The sequence below is a fragment of the Halichoerus grypus genome, chromosome 7 (assembly GCF_964656455.1).
Source record: "Halichoerus grypus chromosome 7, mHalGry1.hap1.1, whole genome shotgun sequence".
In the NCBI taxonomy this organism is placed as follows: Eukaryota; Metazoa; Chordata; class Mammalia; order Carnivora; family Phocidae; genus Halichoerus; species Halichoerus grypus.
The window spans coordinates 17536734-17557923 of record NC_135718.1 but is presented as its reverse complement, the minus strand read 5'-3'; the positions used below and the strand labels follow the sequence as shown (position 1 = coordinate 17557923).

General features: G+C 49.6%; 1 protein-coding gene and 1 long non-coding RNA gene across 7 annotated transcripts in view; one reads left to right on the top strand and one right to left on the bottom strand.

Moving 5' to 3' along the window:
* Positions 1–21112, top strand: part of VTI1A (vesicle transport through interaction with t-SNAREs 1A) — a 355502-nt gene extending 334390 nt beyond the window's left edge. For 4 of the 6 annotated variants that reach the window (XM_078077113.1, XM_078077106.1, XM_078077116.1 and 1 more), the window contains one exon: positions 8783–9047. Coding sequence is in view for 4 of the 6 variants with exons in the window: in XM_078077106.1 (XP_077933232.1) it covers positions 8783–8876 (94 nt within the window). In the remaining 2 variants the exon portion in view is untranslated. Of the gene's footprint in view, positions 1–4761; positions 4838–8782; positions 9048–9549 lie in introns of those variants that run through there. The other 2 variants (XM_078077107.1, XM_078077109.1) reach the window with 2 other exon arrangements.
* LOC144382543 (uncharacterized) overlaps positions 1–21190 on the bottom strand; it is a 258665-nt gene that overhangs the window by 54695 nt on the left and 182780 nt on the right. The gene's annotated exons all lie outside the window — the stretch shown is intronic.

The window sequence follows — 21190 nt, the reverse complement described above, 5'->3', positions numbered from 1 at the left end:
TCTATTCCAACAGATGCATTAAATTAAATCTTTCGCAGACCTGGCATCTTCTTATAGCATATTCCCTCATTTGTATGATAGGTGATGTAAACATAACAAAAAATCATGTGGTCCCAGGTCACTGGGCGACGGGCAGTCTTGGGTGAGAAGCCCCCAGAGGACAAGTGCCATTCACTTTGTCCCGGAATCCAGTGAGGGATCCAGTGATCATGCCTTTACCTAGAAGAGAGAGGCAGAGAGGACAACAGACTGAAGAAAGTTGACAAATATGCTACTGAATAAAAATGAACGTTATCTTAGTAATTTCCTGTGCGTTTACACCAGGCACTAAGAAAAGAGTTGACTTTGGTAATTAACGTTCCGTACTTTCAACAAAATTAACCTGCATACCCAATTACTGTGTCTATGGAGAAGAATATAAAGATGACGATGTCAAAGACTCGCCCTTCAAACAACCGAGAAGAATCTGGTAGGGAACCTAAGACACACCAGTTACGTAAATAACCACTGTGTTATTGGGGTGTCCTGCAGGGGTGGAAGACGAGCTCGAAGGGGCGATTTGAGGTCTTGGTGAAAGTGGGGATGAGAACGGTCTCCACCTCACAGGAGTGCTGTGAAGGTCCAACAAAGTGTAGAAGATGCCAGAACGGCACCCGGCCCCGAATACGTGCCCAGTGGCGTGGCATGGCCGTGTCGGTGTCCGTCCTTGACGAGGCTGCCGCCACGAGCACCAGCAACACCGTCCTGTCGCGGCCTGAGGAGGAATCACCAGAGAGTCCAGCTGGGTGGGATTTTCTAGCTGCCAGGTACGGAAACTTTCACATTTCTCCGATTGGGACTTTTTCTTTTTAAATCCGGGACAGAGGATTGTCCACTTTTTGTTTTACCAAGTCAGAGAGAATAATTTCCAAGGAGAGAGTATATTGCCAATGTCCAAATAAGGTCACCTGGGAAAAAACCTGCCACCTACTATCACCATCACGCCATAAAACGAAGGACATTTGGATGCTGAAGCAGTCGAAGGCACACGATGTTGGAGAAACGGCGAGTCCTTTAAATTGAGTCATCTTGTGTTCAGGGACAAAGAAGCTTCCAAGCTGCTCTTCTCGAGGCAGCCTCAGTCCAGAGCGCGGGAACCACTGTTCTCCGTGGCCTGTGCGTTGGGGTGTGTTCTCTGATTTTGTCCAACGGATCCTCTTCGCAGCAACCTGTCTGTGAGTGGCCATCTCGCGCCATCACCACGGTGACACTGGCCACTCGGATGAGCCCGAACATTACTGCGAAACAAGAATGAGCCTGGAGGTCTGAAGGCCTGGCTGGCCCCCCAGATGGTCGGCCTTGGGCAGGTCCCTGGCCCTCCCAGGTGGTGGAGCCCGCTGTCCGCTCTAGCGGGCAGCAGACCCGCCAGGGACTAAGTAGATGATGCCTTTCTGCAGCATCATGACTTCATTCCTTTCAAGTTCTTTGGAAACCCTTTGATTCTGTCTGAAAGCCCCGTGGCCAGCCAAGCCACTCTCCAGGCCCTTTGCCTTTGTCAAGTCCATGTTTAAGAATGGTAGTGGCCATGGCGCCCAGCCTGAAACTCGCTGTACACCTTTGGAACAGAGAGTGCACGGTAGCTGCAGATCGCTGATCAGAACCCTTCGGCCTTATGCGTGCGCCCTGACAGGTCCTTGCTGGCGGCCTTCCCCGGCCAGTCCAGGGCGGTGGGCACACAGCAAATTGTCGCACGCCGGCTTTGCTCTGGTAACGGCCTTTCCTGTGGGGCTTCTGTAATTGATTGCTCACTGTGAGACCCTCAGCTCCCACCGGGCAGGGACTCTGTGTTTCCTTTTTTCCTCGGCAGGACTCATCTGTGCGCGGCGCAGGGACCACCCTGTTCTCCAGCAGACCAGGGCCGGCCTTACCTAGCTTTCAGCTTTCAGACCAGAAGTGAGCAAACCGGGGCTGGAAGGCCAAATCTAGCCCGCTGCCTGTTTTTTGTCTGACCCGCAGGATCAAGATCACCTTACATTTTTACATGATGGGAAAAAAGTCAAAATAATTCTGTCCATTTCTGTTGTGTAAGCCCCCAGTCTGTGGTCCTTTGTGATGGCAGCTCTAGAAAACTAACCCATCTGCTCTCTGGTCCTTTACAGAGAGCATTTGCTGATCGCTGTTGAACTAAGCTATCTGACCCTCACTCAGGACCTAACCTAGGTGTGCTAGGGCTCAGAGCCCCATTCCTATCTCCTGGGTCCCTTGCCAGAGTGTGCTCATTTCTCTACCTATCACAACGTATCCCTACTTGTGCCTTGTGCCCTCAGGGCTCACAGACAACCCACTTTTCCTAAACTTTGGTCAGTAAATGTGGACGATGAGTGGTGGATGATGGCTTAGTAAGTTGACCCAGAGGTGACATCTGGCTTGTCCTCCTATTTTAAATGTCTTTTCCCAGAGGCGGAGTCCTCTGAGACCTGTCCCCTCGGGTCTGCCTCGCGTGTGGCTTGGGGCAGTGCCGGCTCGGTGCACGAGTGGAAATTCTCATTCTGAAATGAAAGAACCAACAGCTCCAGAAGATTATGAGCCCCATGGCTATGTTCAGAGCTCCCAGGGAACAAGGCTGGGACGGCCCTGTCCTCAGAGGAAGACTTTGTACAGTTCCTAAGTAAATATGTCCTGCAGCCAGGGGACAGTGGATAGAAAACAGTCATCATAAAGGCCAACACAGGATGACCAGGTCCATAGCCCATCCTGGATCCAAGAATTCCATGTATTTGCGTCCTGGTGCTGCCATAACAAAGTACCACCAACTGAGTGGCTAACACAACAAATTTATTCTTTCCCTGTTCTGGGGGCTTGAAGTCTGAGATCAAGGAGTCAGCAGGGCCATGTTCCTTCCAAGGGCTCTGGAGAAGCAACCTTCCTTACCTCTCCCAGATTCTATGGCCCCAGGCATTCCTTGGCTCTAGCTACATCTCCAGTCTCTGCTACCAGTCTCACGTGGTCTTTCCCCCCCATGTCTTTCTGTGTCCTGTCTTCTTATAAGGACACCAGTCATTGGATCTAGGCCCCACCGTACCTCCAAGATGATTTTATCTCCAGATCCTTGACAGATTACATCTGCAGAGACCCTGTTTCCAAACAAGGTCCCATCCTGAGGTTCCAGGGTGGGGTGGGGTTGGAAGGGACACCATTCACCTCAGTACAGTCAGTATGGTTGAAAGTGAGAGAAGCCTCAACCAAACTTGCTCAAATCCAAAGGGAATGTTTGGCTCCTCTAACTGGGAAGTTTAAATGTGACTCTTCAGGTTTCAGGCACGCAGCAGGATCCAAGGGTCCAAAGAATGCTTTTAGGAATCCATCTCTTTTCTTCTTCATCTCTGGACTCTGTGTTCCTCTGTGTTGGTGTCCTTCGGGCAGGTTCCCGTCCTGCATGGTGAGAAGAATGCCCTGTAGCTGTTCTAGGCTTCCATCATCCCTACAGTCAATCCCAGCAAAGAGAGGACCTTTTTCTTGATTTTCCAGGAAAAAAAGTCCCCAGAGGTCTCTCTCTTGCTTGGGTGGCATGCCACTTCCTTAACAAACACTTGTGCACGGGATAGAGAGCTGTCATTAGCTGGGCCTGCCTGGGTCCTATGTCTCCCTGTGGAATCAGGGAATGGGGTCAGCCCTACCTGACTCCTGGGGTGAGGCAGAGGATTCTTCCCAAAGGTGCAGGACACAGAAGACCCCAGATGGGCATTGTCAGGGGGCATAACAACCATACAACTCTCACTCAGAGGCAACCATGTATCGGGCTTGGAAATAATGCTTCCAACCAAAGTTAGTGTTAGAGGCTGATGACAGTGAACCATTTCCCCTATTCCTGTTTTCATTTCTTTCTGGTGAATACTAACATTGAAGTTGACAGAGAACTTGGAGAGCCTTTCCCTTGGCCCTTGTTTTGGGGAACTTCCCAGAGAGACACGGGTATAGACTCCCTTGCACAGTTTACCCCATGCTCTCATGATTGCTAATTGTTCTGCCAGTTGTTACTGTTCTGTCAGACCCCAGAGGTGGGGCATCATTATTCAGGCCTGCTTGGCCAGGCAGGAAAGCGTGTGTAGGACGGGGCGCTGAACCTATGGAGTGTCGCGCACTCTCCAGCTAATGAATGCAGGCTTGTAAAAGCATTTGGACACTGCTGGCATCCTTAATGGGAGGGTGGCTGATAGCTAACTCCTAAAGCCGTGCTTGTCTACAAGCAGCCCTTAGAAAGCAGGAAGCATACTACGTGAATCTTCAGGGGAGCAGATGGAGCTAGAGTCTCTCGTTCATGCATTCAGCAAGTATTTTTTTGAGAACGTCCATGCCAAGCTCTGTTTGAGACACTAGGAATACAAAAGACAAAGGAGAGTCAGACCCTAGAAGGTCTACTTTTTACTGGAGAATCCTGCACAGAAACAGAAAATCATTAAAGAACTGCGTGGTAAGGGATGCACAGGAAGTACAAATGGGAGAAGGGCACGGGCAGGAAATTCTTTGTGGAAGTCGTGAGGAGAATATGCTGTAGATCAAGGACTTGGTTTTGGAATTAGGGCAAATCAACCTAAAAGTGCTTTTAGGTCTCAACTAACAGAAGACCTAACTCAAACTGACTCGAAAAATTAAGTTAATTTATCTTCTCATATAACTCTGAGTCCAGAGGAAGGGTGGTTTGATATAGAGGTTACCATGTTTTCAGGACCAGGGTTCCATTTCTCTGCCACTCTTTTGACTGCGCTGTCCTCCACCGGTCAGCTTCTTCCTTAGGCTGGCTTCCCTCATGGAAACAAAATGGCTGCAGCAGATCCAGGACTAACACCCACACACCGGACAACCCGGATGACCCAGCACTTCTGAGAGTCACTCTGTTGGACTGGCTGAAGTCACATGCCTTCATCTCATCTCATTAAGCCATATTTCACTGCCTTACTACAAGTCGGCTGTGAGTCCAGGAGAGTCTCCAGGGCACCGATGCTCTTTCCATGTGATGACGCAGGGATCCAGGCAGAAGCAGTCTCCCGTCTCGTAACCGCACTCCTGGGACATACAGCCTCCTGAATCGGACCAGCAAGAGAAGAGCCAGCCGGGGAGGCCAACACTGGAAGTCAAATGCCTCCACCTGGAACGAACGGAAGTGGCAGCCAGGGCTCCTGCTCACATTTCACTAAGGCAAGTCACGTGGCCACGCCTCACATCAAGGGACAGGTGAGAGCAATCTGTGCCTAGAAGTCGAGGAGAACCGGGTGCTGGCGGATGCTGGGGACACCTCCTGCGAATTCCTGGGCTTCTCCAGCAGGTGCCCTGCCTGCCTGCTCCACTGGAACCAGTCTCCTCCGATTCCGCCGCCACATGCAGGAGCTTGTTTCCAGAGGGGGAGGAGACTGGCAATGGAAAGATTAGCCGCTCCCAGGGTTCCACGCGGGGATCAGTATTTTCAATAGTACTTTGTGAGTTCAGCCTCAAAGTAAATGGTTAATTCATCTTGTATCAACAGCACTGTGATTCATAATGTAAACTTGGAGAATCCTTGATGTTTCGGGCCCACATTCCTTTTAATTTGGCTCTGCATTCTTTTAAAGCCACAGTGTGCTCACTTAATAGAATGCAGCATGCAAATGCACAAGCTTTTGCCCGGAGGCAATTTAGCCTGGCTGTTTCAATGGATGTCTTCTTTCAAGTGTATATTCTTTCTTAAATTATTTACTGAGTAAACACACTTTGCATTTTCAAAAGGGAGATTAAGACAGCTTGCTGCAGACCTAGTTGAACGTAAAGCCCCCTTTGCCCAAAGTTAGAAAGAAGTTACTTTGGGTTTCCCCAAAGTTCCTTCTCTGGCTCACTCGCTGGGAACCCCTCTCCTGGCTTGTTTTTCTGATGCTCGGCGGACTCTGCATTCCTGTAGCTCTGCCTACAGAGATACCTGCCGGCAGCCCCTGGCTGTGACTATCCTCCAGGCTCCCTCACCGATGGGGCCTGCCAGTGCCAGCCTTTTTGTCCCCTGCTCCTATCCATTCAAGGGCCCCAGCAGCTCCTTTTTCTGGTCCTTAGAGGCACCATATCAACCCAACATCTTTGAGGTGCAAAGCTGGGGAGCTGGCCTGAGTCAAGCTTCCTTCCAACTCTGTCTGTTCCAATTCTCTTTCCCCCCACTCCGTACCCTCTGTCCTAAATATCTGCCCACGTTGCTTCGAAAGCAAGTGCCCTCTCCTGCAGACCCCCTCTACCGTGTGCCTCGTTTCCGTGAGGACCGTTCCTCCTCTTGCCTTCAGAGAGAAGACCCAGTAGTGCTCTGAGAAGGCATATGGCGTGAAGTTCCATGTCTGGGGGGTTCACTTCAACTTTTAACTTCAGCCTTACCTACATAGACTCCCTGAGATTTTCCTGCAAATTGAGTTTACACGGATGTCTTCTCCATTCACCCTGGAATGGAACGATTAGAATGACAGGAGCTGCATTCTTTCATTATCCTCCTGTGGGTGGGTCTCTCTCAAGTTGTGTGTGTCAGCAACTGTGCCATGTGTTCTACGTGCTGGGGCTGCAAAGGAGAAGAACGCTCTAGGCTCTGGACATGCCAAGGAGGGAGTGGACTCTTTGGTCTTCCTGAATGTCTGCGAGCCAGCGGAGAGGTCAGGCTGTCCTGGGATCGGTGGTGTGCTGAGTGAATGATGGATAGGTGATGTTAAGAATGATCGCGGGTGAAGCACAACCCCTCTTTGCCTTGCGATGAGAGAAGCCCAATTAGGAAGGCCAGGGAAGAGCTGAGGACTTAGGGATTCCTGTGTATTCATTTTTCTAACCATACTTCAGATTAAACAAGTAACACCCGCAGTTAATCCTTTATAAATTAGCATCACGGATGCCTTGGGGCCCTCAACCCACAAATAAAATGGTTGTCAACCAAGAGACACACTACCGTATATTACTTAAGGCAGAATTTTAAAGAGTTTTCATGCTTTTAATCTGTTTCACTGCTGAGTTTCAATTTTGCTGATTTCCTTTGCAAGTCTGACGCGGATGGCTGTGGTAAATAGAGATTGTGACAGTGACTTGGGCAAACGGGATGTGTCGAGTCTGTTCTGAAGACTTATGCCCCTTCCAGAGAAAAGGGGAAAAATCAATTTGGGTTTTAAATCCAGCCACCAAGTAGCACTGATCAGTGTTCATAATTAGCCTCACTTTAACAAGCCGTGAAGTCCTGTTTTTATTTATTTATTTTGGGGACTGAGAATCTCCCTGCCTCCTGAGTAAATATGGCCTGTTAAGTCTGAATTAGCTGTCATTGCAGAAGAATTAATGTCAGGGCACAGCCTTTCTAGTGGGGAAGGGAAGAAATAAAGGAGACAGATCTTAGCGGAGTCTTACATGATAAATGAGGACCGAGCAGATCATTCATCTCCTTCGAGGAAAGTGGACACAGGCACTAAAGCAGTTTTGCGGAAGACGTGTCAGCAAATGTGATCATTTTGTAACCTGTCAGGAGGAGAGGGAGCTAGTCCTTCCAAGGGGCCACAGGGGAGTGGGCTTGTCTGATGCGACCGTCTCCATCCATCCATCGAGGTTGGGAGAGGAAGGGGGTGGGCGGGGAGGACTCCAGCTGAAGCCACAAGGATGTCATCTTCCTTCCGAGAAAGAAACTCATCCAGAACCTAGAAAAGGCTGCCAACACCCTGCAGAGATTTCTTTGCAGAGATACGAAATAGAAGGGCAAGGTCTCTGTTAAACTAAGACAGCGGACCTTTTCCTGCTTGGTATTTGCAGGACGGGCGGATGGGGTTTGCTGTGCGGCATTAGGCACCTGGACACCTGGCTGGGCCACCAGCCACTCCATCCTCGCTGTGTGGCTGGTTCTGCCAGAGGAGCGTTGGCGAGGCCTGTTGACCTGGGTTCCCTTTGACAGTCTCAGCAAGGCATTCCGGGGTTCAGCCTCTTTGCTCAGAGTGAGCTAACACCTGAGGAGGCAACTTCATGGGAGACTCTCTGCGGGCATCTCGGAGCACGTGTCTCCAGTCTGGTTCTCCTCCTGACTTCCCAGCACTTGGCGGAGCCAGAGCTGAGGGGGCTGGAATCCCCAGAGGTGAGGGCCCACCAACCCAGGCACATGAGGCACTCGGGGACTTTGTGTCATTTCTCATTTCCATCTTTTTTTTTTTTTTTTTTTTTTTGTGGGTTACGGAGCAAATATAACGTTTCCTCCTGGCGTAACAGAGCAGTGAGCCCCAGTGACAGATGACGGTTTCACAGCCTGAACTGCAAGGTTGACACTTGCTTCTTAATCCTGTCCTTTTCTTCCTAAATCTCTTTTACTTTTTCCCCGGTATTTTTGTACAGGTAAGTACCTTACTGACATATGTTTCCTTGGAGTCTTTTACTTTACCAGGAAACACTGCAAAAAAAATGAGGCTTGTCTCGAATTTTAAATTAAAAAGAGAAGCTCACATGGGGCCCTTGATCGCTTACAGATTACTACACGGTACCCCGAGCCCAGAAAGCCATTGGATTTGCTTTCGCTTTGCAGTAAGCATTTCTCCGGGTGCCGTGTGACAGTCACGGTGGAGTTGCTCATTTCCTCGTGGATCGTTTTAGAACCAAAAGCTCCTGTGCACGTGCACACTCACATACACACACCCATGCGCACGCTCACACAAGCCCCACACTGGGCTCCCGACCCCCACCTGTGAAGCCATCGTTTGATTAGCCAGCTTGGTCTTGAATGGTCTTTGTCAGAAAACCCTTCGTGTATCTATGTGAATTTTTTCTTTCCTCTGCTCTTTCCTAGAATCATCCAGAACCGCATCCTGGTCGTCATCTTGGCCATCATCCTGGTCGTCACCATCCTGATGGCGATCACTTTTTCTGTCAGAAGACACTGATGGATCTGCTCTTCCCTGATAAACAGCAAAAACGGCTCGTTCTGAGTAATTAAGACAAAATGGTCACATGAATCATTCTTTTGCGCTGACAGGCCCTGAATGACCCTCCCTCTTTTCACCCCTGTTCAGCTCAAGTGCAAAGGGTGTAAAAATATTTTCTATTCCTGTTTGCATGTGGGTCGGTTTCCTTTTCTAGGCTTGTCTTCACCCAGATTTGTTTTTTGTAGGGGAAGGTGAATGTTTATTTGTCTTTTGGTGATTTCATCTCCTAACCAAAATAGCCTTGGTGACATTCTTCCTTGCCCTGTGGACATGTCAGGGGTCACGGTTTGGGATAGGGCATGATGAGTCAGCCGTGGGGCATCTGATGGGCTGTGCTGTTTGTCACACATCTCTTGTCACCAAATTGCCCTTCTGTGATGTCCAAGGATAAAAATGCAGAGAAAAACAGGGGCCAGAGCCAGTGACTGGCTCTAGCAAACCAGCCCTGTTCTACCCAGGCATACTGAAGATAGTCTGCCTGCCTGAGTGCTTTCACTGAAAAGGTGGATATTTAATGTCAGTTGTGCAGGAAATTGACTTAGCACTTTCTCTGTTTTTATATATATATATTATATATATTATATATATATATATATATATATATATTTTTTTTTTTTTTTTTTTTTTACAGCCAAGAATATTTTTGCTGAGCCTGCCCAAGATCCACTTTTCACAACTTTGATTACTGGCTACATGAAATACTTCCTTACCTTCCCCAAATCCCATAGTCTCCAGAATTTGCTGGCAAAGTGAGCCCTGGCACGATATTTAATTGTGACCTCCTCTCCCCTGACCTGTGTAAGCATCTCGGTATCCTTTCGGTTTTAATATCTTCACTGCCAAAAGCAGCCCTCATACAAGCAAAAGGTCTGACAAGGCTCTCTCCACATCCATTCCAGTATGTAAGAGAACATGAATATTTCAGGAAGAGCAAGAACATGAGTCCGTCAGTGTGAAATTTCAAATGTGATTATAAATATGGTAGAGTCCTATAGGATGATCCACTAGAAATAAACTTCATGGAAAACGTTCACTAACCTCCTTTCAAAGAATAAGGGGTTGCAGCGTATTACAAAGGACGGCTTGGATTTTCTACAAAAAAATGTTAGCACAGCCTTCCTGAGTTCACTGTGTATTCAAACCTCTGACGTGCTTTGTGATTTCCTTTGGTTTCTTTCTGTCCGAGGTAACCGGGAATTGCGTTCAAAATGAGTTCATTTATGATCAGGCTTAAAGTTGCCCCAAGCTGAGGTCATTTTCCCCCTAGTCATAAAGCAAAATGTGTTTTTCTTAAGACTTTATAGGCACTTCCAAGGTCCGTACTATCTTTTGAATATAATTGGAAGCTTTGAATCCTTGAAAAGCAAACCTGTTCTCTTCATAAAAAATGCTAACCACCTGTTCCTATAGATCGAGATCACCTGGATGCAGCACTTTATTTTTATGGGTTTTTTTCCCCAACTCAGAAAAGAACAGTTATGGTTTAGAGAGGAAATGCAGAATGGCAAAATCCACCAGAGAAATCGCACTTAGCAAAACAGGCCAGGGCCTGCATGTGTCCAGATAAATCATTTAGTATTGTGTACATAAAGCTGTGGCCTTTACCTCGCAGGGATGGTATGGGATTTTGGCCGAGCGAAGTAGGACAGTGAAGGAGTGGGAAGGCAGTGCTAATTTTCCTATCAGCTTAAGGGATCTATCTCAGCAAGATTCTTTTATTCCGATAACGGAATTCGGTACATGCTGAACACATTGGAGAAACCATTAAAAAGGACGAAACAAACAGACAACCTCCTTCTCGTTCTGAAACACGAATGGCGGGGAAGTATTACACCAGCCTCTCGGGTAGCTGCTTTTGGAACTGTTGTTCTTAGCCAAAGTGTATAACCAGCTCTCTACCTACACCTCACGCCGCTTCCCCAGGCCACCCAGCAAGCCAGGTTGATCTGATCATCTAAACCAGCGCGCTGGCTCCTAAATATTTCAGTAAAACCCTGTGTTCGTGTTGAAGTAGATGAAATGGGGAGGGAATGCACTGCTCACCCCTCAGTGGCTTTTTTCTTGCTAGTTCTATCTCTTTATCGGCTCTTGCCTGAGATTTTGCCCCAATTCAGCCTCGAGAGTGAGAGGATCGGAACAGATAACCCTTGGCCTGACAGCCCCATCCAGCCCACCTGGAGAAGGGAGCCTGACAGTGGGCGCTTTGTAAGAAGCTGCTCTGAAGTCCCCCGAACCCCTGCGTGGCCCTCCCGGGTGCTGGAGGAGAAATGCACAGGAGCCCGGTGGGGACACGGTTTTCTCCCCACTTCGCTGCTCCACCAGGGAAGGGGGAAAGCCCACCGAGGCGAAGCAGGTCCAAATCTGTGAAAGGTTCTAGGAACTTAACCCGTAGACTTTGATCGAGGACTTATTTCTACGGTTGGGCACCTGTGCTAATAACGATGTTCAGAAGGAAGGTGGGATGGGGGGGTGAAGACGAGGACACGGAGGAGGACGAGGAGGAGGAAGCCCTTGCCATCTAAAATTCATGCAGACTAAACAGTTTCCCCGACCGAATAAACACAGTGGATGCTACCCTGCTCCGGAATCAAAAGCAATTTAATTAAAGTCTCTTAAGTTGTAAAGAGTTTTAAATGTTCCGTGTTGAAGGCGAATGCCTGCAGATGCACTGGGCTTGACGTCAGCCGCCAGGCCTGGGCTGGGAGGCCATTTGCTATTCTGTTTAAGGCAGGCTGGATTGTCTTATTTTGGAACCAGCTTGGTGGGGGGTTTGCTTTGCTACTGCTTCTGAGCCCTGAGCTTCAAAGGCTGAAATTAATGGTGAACAAAATTGTGCGGCTCTGGCCGTCCCATGCGGGGCAAGCCCATTGAGGGTTATCATTAAGTAAGGAAATAAAGAGGGGGAAAAAAGCCTGCCTGTTCCAAAAACCTCATCAGATAATGACCTCAGTGATTGGATTTTCATTACCAAACAGCATCCAGAGATTATCCACCCCGTAGAAGAAGGGAAGGGGGTGGAAAGAAAGAAAGGAAAGCAACTGTCTTTCTCTCCCTCTCTCCTCTTTTTTTTTTTTTTTGCACATCTTTTCTTTAAAACTGTCAGATCATTTCAGTATTTCAAATCCGAGGAAAACAGCCTGCCTGCTGCTGTATTTGAAGTTGTAATGGTGTCAAAAAGTCACGACTGACTGACAGCCGTCAGTCCCAGAGGGGCTCATTAAATCATAAAAACTTGACAAGGAAATAATTGCGCATCGCCAGCAACTTGGCGCCTGTTTAGACGGTTTTATTTTCTTTCCTTATTAGTCCCCGCCATTACGTTCATTAACAAATTGCATTAAACAACCGTTAAGGGCTAATGATTTGTTTATCGCTTTTTATTATTATTATTATTATTTAAACATTAGCTGTGTCAGGTGGTACCCGAGCAGCCTCTTGCCATCATCTGACTGAATATTTTTCCACTCCCGAGCTCTGGGTACTGTTGGAATATGAAATAGATTATTCATTACTCTCCTCTTTGCCACTGATTTGATTTCATGTAGCGTCTTCCACAGAGAAAGATGAAAACTTGTCAAAAATAGGTTATATCTTATTCGAGGGGGCAACAATAGCAGGTACAGCACACTTTAATATTTAATTAAGGTTGATGTTAACCCCTTTAAATGACTTTAGCTGTAAGTTCTATTCAAATGCAGAAGAGAAAAATAATTGTTCTTAATTTGCAACCTGTTCAGCAGGCATTCTTCATGGAGTTAGCTGGAAATTTAGAGCCGAATTTTTAAATAATGAAATTTCCCATCATAAATATTTATAGCCGTTTGTCTACGTAGTTGAGAATTAACTACAAGCAATGATTTCCTTGTCTCTTTGGTTTGAACTGCTAGCCTGGTGGGGCACTCGGTGCTTGGGAGTGGAGGTGGCTTTCCTGGGAGAAATGCAGATCCAGAGCCAAGGACGGTTGGTTGGTTGTGGCTGGGGCTGGTCTCAAAGGAACCTCTGTGAGTCCCCTGTCTCTGGTCCACTTGTCTCCTCCACTAGCTGAGTGTGTGGTTGGAGGACTGTGGTCTGGAGAGTAAGTAGGGATTTCTTAAAGGAACACTTGTGCGTCCAGTCGGCTGGTGTGGGGAGCGTGTGATGGGGCGTCTCTGTGTAGTCAATGAGCTCATTGCAAACAGCGCTTCCCTAAGAGACAATAGGAGCGATGCTTTGCTGGGATTGACCTTCTATCTTTTTTCCTTTCTGTGACTTGCCATTGGTGAAATCATTAGCTTTTCCACGGGCTCTGAGCTTTGAGGGGAAAAGCTCCATCATCATCATCATCATCATCATAGTCATTCGGGGTCTGAGGTCAGTGGCATTCTCCATGCCCGAACGTCTGGCTGCATCTGGTCTCCTTGTTTGATCCGATGAGTTTCACAGAGCCATGGAAGCTACTCTCAGAGGCCTGGTCCACTGGTACTGCAGGGCTGGGGTGTTCCGGTCAATAACAGGGAACGAGGAGCACTTTTCCGCCAACCTGCTTTACTCCCACCCACCCGTCCCTAGAAAGACAGACCCCTTGGGCGGCCACTCCATGGATGTGAAGGGGAGAGATGGCGCATGTCCCTTGCTCAGCCACCATCTCTCAGCATCACCCCCTCCCCCCAAGGACAGACGGTCCCAGCAGGAGCTGTGGCATAGGAGGGGCGGGTCCAGCAGGTGGGAGCCAAGTGAGGCCTGCCCTAAGCTTCAGAGATCACCATGGGCATAGAAATGGTCCACACACCAGGGTCTAAGGGGTCTCAGGTCTCCATTTCAGTCTGTTCCAAATTAGCCACGTGACAACTTACCACCTTTGGAATGGACTCCACACCTCAGCAAAAGACAGGCTCAGAGTCGTTTCTCCAAAAGGAAGGAAGGCTTTGTGGTAAGCCATCCCCAGTCTGACTCCCAGAGACACTGGTTGCCTGAGATGAGCCACCAACCCTCAAACTTGACCTCATCCTATGCTATAATTCACTAACCTTAAGCCAGACTCCAGGAAACATTCTTGTTTAGATGGCTTTGCCTGCAGCCCATTGGGCTCAAACCAGTAGTGTCTGCCAGGGGCCATCCACATCTTGTGACTTGTCAGGTAGCTCTTAGACACGATGTCAGCCTTTTAAAAATGGGGCAGGGGACTGTGTGGACAGCTCAGAGAAGTTCTTAAAGCCACAGGATACTCCCCAAGAAAGGAGACATTGCAGGGTAACCAAGAGCTGCCAGGTGCAGGCAGGAGAATAGTGTATGTGATTGGAGCCAAGGCTGGATATAGGGTCCTCTTCTGTTGTAGAGGAGCGAAGGCCCAGGGAATGCTAAGAGAGACTGCCCATGTCCATTAGGATTCTAGGTCAGTAATAAGGGGAATGTTCCAAAGCCCTCTTACCAGAGGCAAGTTGGGCAAAAACAAGATGGTGGCACAAACCCAAAATGACAGGACAAGTGGGTTGGGAATGTGTGAGGAGGTGAGGAATAGATGGTGTATGGGTTAAGGATGGATTCCCAGCACCAGGGGACAAGAAATGATTAGTGGGACTCATCCCAGGAGATAGGTAAGAGAGAAGGGCACTGGCGTTAGGCCCCACTTTGTGCCACCCTGGGCCCATTATTGGCCTCCTTCAGGAGGCGCCAAAGGTGGGGAAAGACAGGGTGCCTGTCTCCCAGGACCCCCGGCCCAAATCCCACACAGCCTCTGTTGTCATGCCTCAAGGAGCTCCCAGCATGCTGTGGGAGAAGCACTTCCTCATCCTGAATCACCTCATTACTCGGGCTACATAAATAACGAAGGCGTCACAGAGAGAGGGGGAAATGCCAAGCAGCAGAGCTCTAGACTGTGATTCTGTGAACTCGTGCACCCCCTCCTTCCCTTCATCCAAACAAGGCCCTTTGGCGTGAATAATAGCTCAGCGGCCCGAAGCCCGTATTGATCCGCTGTGCACACGGCTCCACTGAGAGCTGCCTGGACTTTTCCTGGGGGCAGGACAGCGCCGTTCAGCGCAGCCCCCTCCTTCCCCCACCCCTCAGCTTCCCCAGGTGTGCTCAGGAGGGGACAGTACTGGGGGGCCGGGGTGGGGGCAAGGCCCTTCTCCAGCTCAGTGCTGCTTTATTGCCTCAACTTTTTTGTTTTTAACTTATTTTGCCAAGAAAAGTACCTGAGTTGGATAGAAATGTTTTTTGGATGATGAGGCCCCACAGAGTTGAGAATGAAATACATCCTCAGGCTCCAGCTTCTCTCCAGAAGGTTCTGCCAAAGACCCAGGCCACAGGGGCGCCCTCCGCTGACTCTCGGAGGCCTCCCGCATGCCCGGCACTGGGCTAAGCACCTTGGCATGCTCTACTGCGTGTGCCTGTTAATTTTCCATCTTAACACCATCAGAGAGAAAGGAGCCGAGAATGTGGCCGAACCCGTCATTTTTTGGGGAATGGGGTTGTTGTTAAATTCAGTAGAGAAGCCTCAGCCATAGGATGCTAAATGCACAGGGCCTGAAGCCCGCCAGCCCCACACCCTGAGGCTCAAAACACATTATCCCCTTTCACGTTCCCATGTCTTCTGGACACAGGAGGTGACCCAGGCCTTGGTCCTCTGAGCCATGTACAATTGTAAGATGAGCCAGGTCTCCGCACAGGAACACTGGTAAGCTGGTGAATCCCACCAGCTGAAATCCCACCTCTAAAGCTCCATTCCTTTGGTGGGTGACCTTGAGCCCTGGCAAAATGCAGATTCTTCTTCCCCTGGTCAGCTTCAGTCCCATCGACAGCTGATCCCTCTGGGTGAACTGTCTACCCCTTTCTTGAAGGCAGATTTAGGGGAGGCAAGACCCACCATGGCAAGGAGCAGTCAGTGGTCTTTGGGAGAAGGGGGCAGAAGGGAAGGAGACCTTGGTTGCCTGGGACCAGTTCCCTGGTGGTTTCTCCTGGGATCAGCTGCCCTTTTGGGTAAGGAATGTGTTACCGGGGGGCACAGCCTTGCCGGAGAAGCCCACACACACCCTGGCCCCCGGGCCCAGGACCACTCAGGTCAGAGAACACATGGGCTCGGCCAAGGCAAGATAACTGGGTGAGGTTCCCCTGGTACGTCCCACAGCAGTGGCCTTGCTGAGGAGGAGGAGGAGAGAAGGCAGGAAGGCGGGGGCTGAGGGGGGTAGTTAGGACAGTAGACAGTGGGTTCCAGCCAATTGCTTTCCTTGGGGAGCTCCTGCTCCAGCCTGCTCCCCTCCCAACCCTGCTGAGATGAGGAGGCCAAGGCATTTGGGGAAGAGACCAATCCTGATGGCTTATGCCCCGGGCAGCCCCTCTGCACGCTGCCCCATCCAGGGGTTTCAGCACAGCAGGGACATCGTGGCGCTCAGAGACTGTCTCTGCTTGATTCCTGTCTCCTCCTCATCCATGCACCCTGCCCCCCGTCCCCCCATGGCTCCTTACCATGTTCCAGGCCCCAAAGACACGTGGTGAAGAAGCGAGGTGCGAAAACAAGCGCAACAGCCCCACAGCCCTGGGCTGCAGGTGGGACAGGTATTTTTGTCCCCAGAGCCCGGCCTTGCTCTCTGCTCTCAGGCAGGTCACTCTCCGGGGGCTGGAAATCCTGCGGCGCTGCCCACGCCCCTGCCACCTCCCACCGCGGCCCCCAAGGTCAAAGCCCCACCTCCACGAATCCTTGCCACGCCCTCTAGTGCTGTGTGTTCCTTCCTCCTTGCGGTTCCCACGACTACATGTGCAAAATGGCCCCATTGGAGTAGAGTAGAGTTGACATTTTGCCTGCAAGTGGTTGAGTCCCCATGAGCACTGGCTCCGTATCCAGGACCAGCCCCAGAGAGGCAGGGGACAGGAATGGGGACCCTTTAGATTGGGACTGACTTAGAGGATTTTTTTTTCCTTTTTTTCTTTTTTCTTTCTTCCTTTTTTCTGCTTATTAAATGATAAAGGTTCGACTTGGCAGGCAATCAGAAACCCAAAATATCATAAAAGGGAAAAAAGTTGCCGAGTGGCTAAGAGGTGCACCACGGGAGTGTCACTGGGCTCGGCGGCAAGGTGAATTGCTGAACGATGGAGCAGGAGACGTTTTTCAAAGGCTTCTCTCTCCTTCTTCTCTCTCTGTCCCCCATGCAGAAAGGGGAAAATAGAAGCAGAATCCAGATTTGGGCATGAGGCTGATGGGTCACCCTCCCCCACCACCAGCCCCCAGACAGTGGAGAAACTTTGATCCAGGGACGGGAGGAGCCTGGGCATCCCGGCAAAGCCTGCCACAGGGTACTGGCCTCCGAATGGACCTCCCTGAGCTCCCGTGGGGGGAGACAAAACCCACAGAGCCAGGGAGAGCGGGGTTGGAAAGGAGGAAATGTGGGACCCGTGTCCTTTGAACTCTGGGCTGGCCACCTTGACGACGGTTTGGATGGCAAAAGCCAACCAGGTGGATGGGCTCAGATTCACAGAACCCTCTAGCTGCACAGGATTTAGGGACCATTTTGGCCAAACTGCTTGTTCATATGGGGAGATGGGGCACAGAGAGGGAATGAGTCTTTGCTCGAGACCACCCAGCAAATGGGTGGTGGAGCCAGGAATGGACTCCAGGTCTTCAGCCTCTACTCGGGCTTCTGTCCTCTGCACAAGGAGATGTAACTCAGACAGCACCACATTCTGGAAGCCACGGCCCAGCCACGGAGCCTCTTTGTTAGTGCTGGCCTTCACACCACGGGGCTAACGTTCTTCCATTACATTCTTTTTAAACCCCAACATGCACAGAAAAACTCGGTTCCATCCCCATTGGCTGTGATCATTTCTTCCCTGAATGTCAGATCTTTTCTCTCTTGAGGAACTGACAGAGGACACCCTGGGTGTCCCCTCAGCTGAGCTACTAGCATCCCCGGGGAAAGGCATTTTCGTGCTCAAGTCCACCATCACTAGCAAAAGAATCTTGTGAGAACAATTGAGAATTGGAGTCCCCCTCCCCCAACGCTGAGCCCAGAGGCCTCTGGCAAACACTTCGGCTGCTGATGCTAAGGGGACGCTGCTTTAGAGCTGGGGAGGCCCTGACACGCTCCGGGTTCTGGTGGCGGTGGTGACCGCGTATGCACACCCAGGAACAGCCTGGCAGGGAGACCCCACGAGGCTGCTCTCTTTTCCCAGAGTCTGGCATCTTCCAGGCCGGAGGTACTCAGAGCTCTGGGCCCTTCCATGCCACCAGCCTGGCATGTGGCCTCATGGTGACAAGTCAGAGCCTACTCGGGGCTTCGGTTCCTCATCTGGCAAATGGGAAAGTTGGTTGGAAAGTCTCAGGAAGGTAGGCCTCTGCCAACTCCAGTCATCCATGGCAGAGAAAAGGGAATGTTCCTAACCATGTGAGGGCCAAAGCCTTGGGGTAAGATGGCAGCCCCTGGTGTGTAGAATGTCCTAGAAGAGCAGGAGATTTGGTGCACTGAGCTTCTGAGTGCTCTTGGAAGCAGGGCTGCCAGCACGGGCTGTGACCAGTGCAGTCCAGGCATGACCCCACCTTCAGAAGGGCCCCACACTGCGGGCTTAATGCTGTACAGTCGCCATGTTGAAATTCATGATAATTTTATCTTCATAATTGCGTTTGTAAATGAAGTTCAGGGAGACAATGCGGACCAAGAATGGGGAGCTTGGAGCCATGGCTCCCATGCAGTCCTGCCTCCCACCAACTCCCTGCTTCTGGGGTCTGATGCTCAGCCCCCTGGCACCCCAGTTCCACTCGGCCTTCCCACCCCAACCTCCACTCAGCAACTGCTGCCAACCTGCTCCCAACCTGGGCTCAGGCATGGGAAGGGTCAAGGGTTGGACAGGTGCAGCGCATGGCATCTTGGGGTGGGGCATGGCAGCTGCAGGCCCCGCCCTATGCTGGCAGCATCAGGGCACATTTAGTGGGGGGGCGAGCCTCTAATCCACCCCGATGCAGTCACCGGGTATACCTAATGCATCCTGGCACAAGGTTGCCCTGCCCTTGGGGTTGCCCATCTGCTGAGGATTGGGGCAGGGACCCTGCAGAAGAGGGACATGCCTACCCTGACCTCCTGTTCCAGGCCTGGGGCACAACCCATCCGTCCAGCCTCTGGGAAGGAAAGAATCCTGACCCCCAGGCCGGAGGGCAAGTGCATGCCCAAGTCACAAGGCAGGGGCCAGCGCCCTGAGGGTTTGACCTCCCCCAGAGAGAATCCCCAGGCCTGGGGGAGCCCTGTCTTCCTTCTGCCAACGTTCCTGAGTCTGGCTTGTCTCTTCTGGCCTGAGTCTTCTTGTCTCTTCTGGTTGAGGCACCCTCTCAAAACAAGCCACAAAATAGGTTGTGTAACTGCTGATTCCACAAACGTAAATATTCTGATATTTGCCTTTAAAACTGGCGTTGCACAATATGAAAATGAACAGTAAAAAAAAAAAAAAAAAAGAACAGTAAAATCCATGCTAGTGATTTAAAATTTTGACTTGACTTGGAAGACATTAACTAGAAAATTTTAAACACCATGACAAGAGAGAGAGACAAGGAAAGAAATGAAAAAGCATTTCTTTCTTGCTTTCTGAACACAGGGCTCCATATTTTCATTTTGCTTTGGATTTCACAAATTATGGAGCCGGTCCTGCCTGGGTGAGTCACTTTCCCTCTGGGGCACCCATTTCCCTATCAGGAAACCAGACCATTAACTTTGCACTTGCCCCTCCCTTGCTCACGGCACATTATGAAGGTGCACTTGGATGAAACCCATGAACAGGATTTAGAAACCAGTGTGTGGTGCCAACCCTTGGCCTTGGAACATGGCCCTTCTTTCTTAAAAAGGGGTTCAGCCCCTCTCGTGTAGGTTTAACCATTAAGTCAGTCTCTCCCCCAGGTATTGTCCATAGGTATTATGTCCTAGAACTGAAGCGCCAGTCTAAAAGCCACCCCTCTTCCCTGGCATACATACGGAATAGCCTCTATATTCGGAATCCAAGCAAGTTGTGAGATAGGAAGATGTCAGCCAGCCCAAGGGCTGAGGCCAGTGTGCAAACACTGGTCATTGATCTCTACATCCATCCCTTTTATTTAACAGTGAGGCCAGAATTTCAAAGGTACCAACACAGGAGGGTAGGTGCCAACCAGGTTTGGGTTGAGGGGTCATCTTCTCGAGAATGGTAAAAATCCCGATTCCACTTATCCTTCCAGGAAGAGGGTATCTCCTTTTCAGAAGCATTTCCAAAGCTACTGTCATGGAGGTTCCAAGTGCAACTTTCCACCTTCCTTGCCTGATGTTGGAGGACTCACCTGTCCAAGGGATGAATGTGTCCAAAGTAGCAGCCTGTCATCTTCTCTAAAATGCTGTTAACTTTAAGAGAACATTTGTAGGATGAATGGCATGAATGAATGAATGAGTCAGTTTAGATCAACTTGCCTCAAATGGAATCCCCCAGATACTAAACAGCATACTCAACAGTGCCATTTCAAGAGAAGAAAATTCGGATGACCTCCATTTGGCTTCTTCTACAGCTTTTCTCCAATAGCGGATGATCTCTTGATCATTTTTAAATTTTGTGGTTTTAAGTTTATCTTATTTCACTTCAATTCCCATTGAGTGATGTCTTCTGGCTCCTGCTCAACTTCCTCCGGCTAATTCATTAGGCCTGAGAGCTGCTCCAGAGTGGGATTAGAACCCGTGTAGTACATAGTCACTTTAAACTGAAATCTGCTAATTAATGGCTCTTCTGTGCGTAACTGAACGATAGCGCTTCTTCCCCGGGGAATTGCGATTTCATGGTTCCTAATGATGCTGCGATTACATTATCTGGATCACGCAGACGGTGGGTGTCAGGAGCGGTGCTCAGAGCCTGTCTCGGGGATAGGGAGAAATCGCTCCTAAAACCAAGGGGATGAGGGGAAGGAGTTAGAATGTCCGCTGTTAATTGTCATTAACACGTGCTGTTCCTTCATCTCATTCGGGCATTTGTTTCAAGATCCAACTTCCCCTAGCTCCACAATGCCTCCATAACCTCACTCCCCCTCCCTCAATATTCATAGGGTTATTTTTTGTTTAAAAAAAACTATTTATTTGCTGTATTCCACAAAGTAATTTATTTTCATTACCTTTCTTGGAAATGTGGGTCTACATATCGTTAGTACAAGTAACATATGTTGATTGTTGTTTCCCGAACTAACCTGTATTGTTTGATAAGTTAAATAAAATGCCTAAATCCAACGTCTGCTATTCCCACCCTTTGCATTTGAATTATTTATCTTACTTTCATTCCCTTTCTAAATAAAGGGGAGTTATAAA